Source organism: Populus euphratica, unplaced genomic scaffold (genome assembly GCF_000495115.2).
Source record: "Populus euphratica unplaced genomic scaffold, PopEup_1.0 scaffold262.1, whole genome shotgun sequence".
NCBI classification, from domain to species: Eukaryota; Viridiplantae; Streptophyta; class Magnoliopsida; order Malpighiales; family Salicaceae; genus Populus; species Populus euphratica.
In genome coordinates, this window is record NW_011500145.1 from 128541 (window position 1) to 136813 (window position 8273).

General features: G+C 34.2%; 2 protein-coding genes across 3 annotated transcripts in view; one reads left to right on the plus strand and one right to left on the minus strand.

Annotated features, from left to right (window-relative positions):
• The first annotated feature begins 375 nt into the window (after positions 1 to 375).
• Positions 376 to 4156, plus strand: LOC105110753 (chaperone protein dnaJ-like protein). The gene is made up of 8 exons (XM_011005908.1): positions 376 to 742; positions 892 to 1009; positions 1172 to 1291; positions 1536 to 1622; positions 2487 to 2563; positions 2686 to 2813; positions 3193 to 3329; positions 3780 to 4156. Exons 1-8 carry the CDS (start codon positions 540 to 542, stop codon positions 3855 to 3857), a joined length of 948 nt encoding a protein of 315 aa, XP_011004210.1. The 5' UTR covers positions 376 to 539; the 3' UTR covers positions 3858 to 4156.
• Positions 4157 to 7479: 3323 nt separating this feature from the next.
• Positions 7480 to 8273, minus strand: part of CWINV4 (cell wall invertase 4) — a 5112-nt gene continuing 4318 nt past the window's right edge. The window contains exons 6-8 of one of the 2 annotated variants that reach the window (XM_011005910.1): positions 8122 to 8212; positions 7794 to 8033; positions 7480 to 7604 (exon numbers count right to left, since the gene is read on the minus strand). In XM_011005910.1, coding sequence (XP_011004212.1) covers positions 7839 to 8033; positions 8122 to 8212 — 286 coding nt within the window. In that variant the 3' untranslated portion in view covers positions 7480 to 7604; positions 7794 to 7838. Of the gene's footprint in view, positions 7605 to 7739; positions 8034 to 8121; positions 8213 to 8273 lie in introns of those variants that run through there. The other variant, XM_011005909.1, reaches the window with a different exon arrangement.

The window sequence follows — 8273 nt, forward strand, 5'->3', positions numbered from 1 at the left end:
TATATATATATATTAATAATATAAACTCAAACTTATAGATAAACTCAAACTTATAGATATATATGATATCCATACAAAAAAATTAGCTCTATTCAACATGCCCAATCCATTCATGTTTTAAAAAATTGAATATATTATATTTATAATTTATAAAATATCGAAAGTTAAGTTTGATATAATTATGAGTTAAAATCTGACCAAACTATATTCTTTAACACGTCTACTTGGAAGCACTTCGGACCTAATTGATAAAAGTTTTTGTTTTGGGAGTTAATTTATGACTGGATAATGCACTATAGATTAATTTGAAGTTTTCTAAGAAATTTACAACTTCACTTGAGTCCTTAACGTTAGTTGTGTCTTGTCTCGTTTTGTTCTAGATGCTGGATTTCTTCTACTTGCTAGATTCCACCGCCACCAAACCCACTCAATTTCTCCCCGACGTTTGCAAGAAACAAATATAGAAAAAGGAAAAAGGGAGGACTATCAAATTGCCAAAATCCATCTTTGTAATGAGCTAGTCCAAGGATAACGCTACAATGGCTACCTTTTATCTTTGCTCCTATCATCACCGTTTTCTTCCTCCAAATCCTACTTCCTCAAAAACCTTATCTCTCTCACATGGAAATCCAAGACTCAGCTTCTTATCACCCAAACACGACAACTCTCCTTGTCGAATTCTCCGCTCTTCTCCTCCTGCTAACTCCTCCGATTCTCTTCCTTCCAATGATAACTATTCCAGGTTGATTTCATTTCTCTTTTTAGCATATTCTAAACGCCTGTTATTGGTTGTTTTTTCACAGTAATCTTTTGATTAAAAGAAAAGAATAAAAAACGAATTAAGGGTTTTTGCTAAATTGTTTGCTCATGTCAATTTCTTGTTTCTTGCAGCAATTTTTGCATTATAGAAGGACCAGAGACAGTTCAGGATTTTGTTCAAATGCAGATGCAAGAAATTCAGGACAACATAAGGAGCAGGCGTAATAAGATTTTTCTACTCATGGAAGAGGTTTTTCTTTTCTATGATTCTTCTTTTGTTATGAAGTTTTTCATTTTAAATTCTGATTTATTTTTTTATTTTGTTCTGAATTGAATTGCTATGTCATCTGGGTTTGGTTTATTTTTGTGTACTGTAGTTATTTTTGTGGTGTAAATCTGATTTTTTTTTTAGGTAAGGAGACTAAGGGTGCAGCAGCGAATAAAGAACCTGAAAGTGGTCGATGAGAGTGGCGAGGAAGATGCAGATGAGATGCCTGATATGCCGTCATCAATTCCTTTTCTTCCCCATGTGGTCAGTTTCAAACAAACCCTGTCCTTTAGCTTTGGACATGCACTTGATAAATGAAGCATATACTAATACTAGCAACCCCTATAGATGCACACACCGGAAAAGTATTGTATCTCGCAATAATTTCCTTGGAGAAGAGAAGAACACCTTGTTTGTATTTTAATTGATTCGCATCCTTACTAAAATGTTAAGTAAAGACTTGAATTTGTGATTTTGTCTTACCACGGGGATTTTTGTTTTGAAGTAGACACCGAAGACATTGAGGCAGCTTTACCTGACAAGCTTCTCTTTTATATCAGGAATTATTTTATTTGGTGGTCTTATTGCTCCAACTGTAAGTTCTTTCTCTTGAAAACACGAATAGTTGCTGTAAACAATTGCTTGATATTTATTGGTTCTGATAAAGTTTTGCACCGTGGATACCTTATACATGGAGCCTTTTTATTCCAATTTACACCTTTAAGATATATATTTTTTTTTTCATATGTATATGTGGCCCAGGAAAACATTGAAAAGCGACTTTCTTTTTCATGATGATCTATATCACTGCATAGTTAGAATAGCTCAAAGGTGGTTCTGGTGCATATGGATGTGAGTGCGAGATGGGAACAAGATCTGGTTGCAGCAAGTCATTCAAGTGTTTGATTAAGTCCTGATGTGAGCATCTATTAACTTTAGATAGTTGGTTTAAAGGCAAAAATAAAATCTAAGGAGCTGATGCACGATGCAGTCTTTTAGTATACTGAAGAACAACCTTAAAATTTCTGCAAGATGGCACTATGAGTATAGGCTTATGACAAATGTTTGATTAGCTAGGATAAAAATTAGAAGCTGATATTAACATATAGTTGTCTGGTTAGGGTGTTGTCCGCCCGATGTGCACGGTAAATAAGTAATACAAAGTTGAGGGTTACAAGAATTTGGAGAGAATGATAATAGGTGTATTTGACCAAAAAATAATGCTAATTGGCTAGAATGTGCATGGTTTTGGCTGGAAAATTATCTTCTCCTCCTTTATCCTTACCCACCTTAACTAATTAGCTGAATGAAGTCTATGGTCGTCTCATATGTGGATGGTCATTTACATCTACTTATTTTTCTCTAACATTGTGAGTTTCTATAGTGAATATTGAATTGCTTTGATGTCTTTCAAATTCTTCATAATGACTTGTTTGTGCTGAAATATGTTTCATGGCAGTTGGAACTAAAATTAGGTCTTGGGGGCACCTCATACGAGGATTTCATACGCAGCATGCATTTACCGTTGCAGTTGAGGTAGCATTTCCCCATTAGAAATTTAAAACTTGATGCAAACAAAACTTTAGCCAGTCAGCTACATGTTTGTTTTGATAAGAATCTTTGGATCACGCTCATAACTTCTTGATTTCTGAATTCAGTATGGTCGATCCCATTGTAGCATCATTTGTAGGTGGGGCAGTGGGTGTCATTTCATCCTTGATGTTAATTGAAGTTAACAATGTTGAGCAGCAAGAGAAGAAAAGGTGTAAATATTGCCATGGAACTGGTATGTATCGAGTTGTTGTGATGATATGATTTTGGTGTCAAATAGACTCTGGATTCCCTCTGCTGAATTAAGTAGTATATTATTTTTCCTGAGTGTTGTTAACACTTGAATGACGGGTAGATCAAAGAGATGAAAACTATGATAGTAATATAAACAGAACAAAATTGTATCCACTTGAGCGAGACCTGAATCTGTTGTGGTGAATAAATGATATATTTTTGGTTTGTTGAAGTGATTTCAATAACTTAATTGAATAGCCAATTATTCTGTTACTCGTAAATGTTGAAAATGTTCCCTGAAATAAGAAGGGGAAACAAGAAAAGGTATTTTCATTTCTTGCTTTTCTTTTTGAATTTTTTTTTCATCATTCTATGAACAGGATACTTGGCCTGTGCTCGGTGTTCTGCTAGTGGTGTTTGCTTGAGCATTGATCCCATTTCACTAACTAGTGCTTCTGATCGTCCATTACGAGTGCCCGCGACTCAAAGGTGTCCAAACTGCTCTGGTGCAGGAAAGGTAAAGAATTCTGTGGAAAGTAGGAGCTACTTCTAAATGAAGTATTCGTGGCATTTTCAATTTTAAGTACTGCACTTCATCAAACTATAAGTAGGAGCTACTTATAGTAGCGATTTGGTGACAGTACTTTTATGCTGTATTTTGCATGAGATCTTTAGCATTCACCTTGTGATTATGGCTAGCTCATAATAAGCTTGTGACTATGCAAATATTGCAAATTGAATTTCAATTTTGGGCACGGTTGCCTTTCTTTTTGTTGCCAATGTTAGCAGCTGGTACAACTGCAACAATTATATGTTGCTCACTGCTCGGTGCATGTACATGAGCACATAATGTGACGACTGCAAGTAGCTGTTAATTTTGATCTATTATGATTTTTATTTCTTTCTCGCTCACCGTTTCTCCCACCAAACCAAGTTTATAATGTAACATTTTCCAATGTAAATTTAGGTGATGTGCCCTACATGCCTGTGCACTGGGATGGTGATGGCAAGTGAACATGACCCGCGATTTGATCCATTTGATTAAGGGTGGTCAACAGCTTCATACTTGGAAATGTAATAATTAATTTTCTAGTTTGTTTATGACTAGATTTATCAGAAAATAAGAAATTGCTTGGTGAAACATTCTCTCTCGCAGACAAATGCACCATTGAGAAAGGTGCCAACAGAGCGTCCAAAAGCAAAAAAAGCCGTTATGTAAGAAGCTGGCAAGTTAGACTTGTAGAAACCTGTTTGTGCAATCATCTTTCATATAGTATCCTGTAAAATGCAGATTTGATGTTCGGTTTGTATCAATGGAATGGGGACACACCCTTGTGGAGGAAATGCAGCTGTTTTGGTGGCATAGTAGTTAACATATGATCTGACATAACAACGACTCGTTTCCTGATCATGGAACAAGATTATTATGGTCGAGTAGAGGGGGATACTTAGCCTTGTTAGCCACGGTCCCTCTCTTTTGAGGTGTGATACCAAGTAAAACTGGCTGCTTCTACACCATCCATGCTGCGGCGATGCTTTTTGAGGTATGTCGTGACCAGTTATTTCGTTCAGCAATAGACAAGTTGCACCAGAAGACAATCCTAATCCTAGGTGTAAGTATGTACATCCTGGAAGATAAACAACAATCAGCTGACACTCGAAAGATAAACAACAGAAAGAAAAGAAACCTCTACCTCCTGTGATTAATTACAAATGGAAACAGCAATACTTTCCCTCCCTCTCTCAAAACGATCTCTCTTAATCACTCATCTTCTACACGCCGTCGGTTTCCATTCCAGACCTTCGCCACCCTCTCAAATTTTCTTTATGATTTGTTATAGAAAAACACAATTAAAGGATAGATGATCAAATTGCAAGACGTGGCTAAATCACGCGGTCAATCTAAAATTTGCACCAAAAGTCCTTTTTAGTACTGTTTTTCCTTTTCTCCTATCACAATACATTTAGGTTTTGATAGTTTTGTTTTGCTCTAAAACTTTATTTTCCTCATTTATTTTAGTTTCTATTCTCATCTCATAAAGCAATAAAGAGAGTAGTAAAAAAAAAAAATCACCGGTTGACCACGTTCAGGTTACAAAAAAGATAATTTTTGTTGCCAATTTGTTTTATTTAATAAAAGAAGTTTCAATAGGAGTTTTTTGCCTTGCATGTTGTCAGAAAAGGTAAACCGAGATTGAGAAAGATTTTATTTTCAATTTGATTTTATATTTTTAAAATAATTTAGGTGTGTTTTGAGTTGATTTATTGATATATTTAAGTGAAAATAAATTGAAAAATAAAGTTTGTATTAAAAAAATATCACCTCGTTTTTCTAACCACTTTTTCAATGGTCAAAAATTGATAAACAGATGATACATTATTTATTTTTATTTAAAAATAAAATAAAATAAAAAAGGGCAAAAAACAGTTCAAGCTTGCACACATTGTTTTTTTTTTTTTATTGGTCATTGCTCATGTTAGAAATTAAATTTTTTAATTTACATTTTTTTTTAACTTTCTAGTTTAGCTCTTAATTAATATAAACATTTTTTTTACTTTTATTGGTATATATAATTATTAATTATTTAATTAAATATATCCATTAAATTTTTTATTTATAATTAATTTTTTATATTGAAAACATGTTAAAAACACTTATACGTTTGATTGTTTGTTTCGGGTCAAAATCGTATCTAGAGTTTATTCATTCACTCAGACTTTTGAATTACAACTTTTATTTTTTGTAATGCAATCATGAATGAATGCGCTCAGATTGCGTTATAGATATACTAATTGAGACTGGTATTAGCCCAATCAGTAAGAAAAAAACATAAAATATTATAAATTAAGCAAGATTAGATTTTTTCTAAGAATCAAAATCAGATTTTGACCGAATAAATGATGCACAAATAAAATCATAATTCAAATATTATTTCTAATTTGAAAGGAAAAGGGGACTAACAATCAACATTGACGGATAACTGATGGTGAAATTACCTGAAGAAAGACCCTAACATTGATGATAATCAACCTGCCATGGACAGGTATGGCATCCACCCTCTCATCATGCGCATGCTTCACCTGCACCGCACCCCTCAATTTCATTCCACCCCAACTCTGCCATCATTGTAGAATCTGTATCCCACTGTTACATGGATCCAGCTGATAAGGACAGCAATGATCGAAATGACCCAACCTTTTGTTTCCCGTTATATATTCCGGCCCTGAACGTCCCAGTCCTATCAAGAAGGCTTTAGCTCTGTGAATCAAGCCAGAATCTGCAGCACACCCATGCTATCCAATCACCTCTTTTCTACATGCTTTGTGTCGTGTCCTGAGGGTCGGCCGCCACGAGGCTCGTCCATACCCGTTTAAGGTCATGATCGTTATTGCTTGCAAGATTTACAGCACCACGTATCCGATCATCGCATAGTACTTGTATTTTACTTCATGTGATTGCTCATGGAGGGATTTCAAAGATTTGATCGTTGATTCAATTGTTGTTTTTTGAGAGATACCATGATTGATCACTTGAGAGAAGCTCAAGGCACTTGTAGCTTCTTTGACTTGGTCAATGATTTGGGATGGAGGTTTGATCGATCAAATGGTTTTTCCTTTAGATCAGCTAGAACTACCGGTGAGTGAACGAAGAATTTAGGAATGGAATAGTGATGCCGGAATCCGAGAGGCTCTTGAAACCCATTTTAGAGTTATCGAATTGATTGACGTCTTCCATTCGGTCATGAACAGAATCTGCAATTTCAGCTGCCATTTTCTTTGTTTTGAGAATGGAAGTGTGGATGTGTTAGTATAATGCTTCACGATCAGTAGTCGAAGGTGATATATAAAATCCAGAATACATAATTAATTTGATAGGTTAACGATGGAACAATGTTTATTAATATTTCTTTAGAAAAATACTTTATACTTTACCCGAGCCTGAAGCCCTGAATGCACTTTGAAAGCATTGGTTTGGATCCAAACTCTAGTAAAAAGTAGTTCATAATTATTATTTTTAATACACATATATTATTTTTTTACATAACATTTATTTCTCAAATTCATCAAAAAAAAAATATTTTTTTTAGGTATCACGAGTATCAACCAAGCCATCACCTTCCTTCACTAGGAGAAAGGAAAGTAATTCTAAGAACACTTAATTAATTCATATTTTTACCATTAAAAATCTTATTTATAAGTATTTTGTAATGTCATCTACTAATGCATGTAATGCATGTGAAGTAAATTCTTTTCTTTTTTAATTAATTATGGATATCTAAATTAGTTTATATATATATATCAATTAATTTCTTGAAATTTTAAAATTAATAGCTATATAAATTTTTAATAATTTTAAAATTTATGACACTTGAATTAGCTATTTCTGAAAAGTAAATTTAAAAGCTGACCAATCATGATGTATTCTTAAAGTTTGATAGTTTTTTTTTTTTTTTGAAACCCTTTATTTGAATTGATGAAGCATGGAGTTTAAATCTCCGTAATCCAGGAGAAGATAAATTAAAATAAAAGGAAACGAATTCTACAGCCACCACCAATAATTAATGTCACACCCATAGATGAAACCATAGTAAAAACCACGACGCAATAAAATTCCACATAACGAGGAGGGTGTAGTTGAGCACCTCACATCTTAGATCTTGATTAAGTACTTGAATTTTTTTTAATTTGACAATGAATATTGGGTTGTGGATTATGATGTTGCTACACTATCCCACTCATAGAGTATATTGAAGATTTATTTATTCCTCTTAAATTGTATGAGACAATTTCAAAAATATTCAAATAATAAAGATATAATGGTTAGTACTGTATCTTTATTATTTTGTATTTGTGCTTCACGTTGCTTTCTGTATCTCCACCAAATTGCGGTGGTGTTAATCTTCTTATGATAGAAGAGAAATCAAAATGGAAGAATTGAAATGACTTTATTCTTAGCTCGAGTTCATTTCCATAATTCTCATCATCCACTGATGTAGAAAAAAATATAAAAATAAATCCTCCCCGTTCAGCTCTTTACGGGGACATTCATCACAGGCACCTTCATGCTCCAAGCGTTGAGATTCTCTACAGTGACGGTCTCGCGTCCATTGTTGAACACAAACAAGTGAGCCTTGTCAAAGACTGCAATGATCGGATAAACCCTGGATGTGATGACGGTTCGTCCTCCAGCTCCAAAACTTTCAACAACAGAGTGATCAATCTGCAAAGAAAGAGTCATCATAGCCGAAAACATGTTAAGATAGCTATTCCTCTGATAGTTTTCAAGCAAGATAATGGAAGGGGCATACCAAACTCCTGAGCGTAAGTTTCTTGTCAGTTAAATCAACATCAACAAATCCAGCAAAAGGTGGTTTATATAGTCCTTCTCCCAAGGAAGAGCTGTTCAAAAGAAACCACGTATAAAGACCATGTTGCAGAGGTCGACAGCAGGAATAGGGAG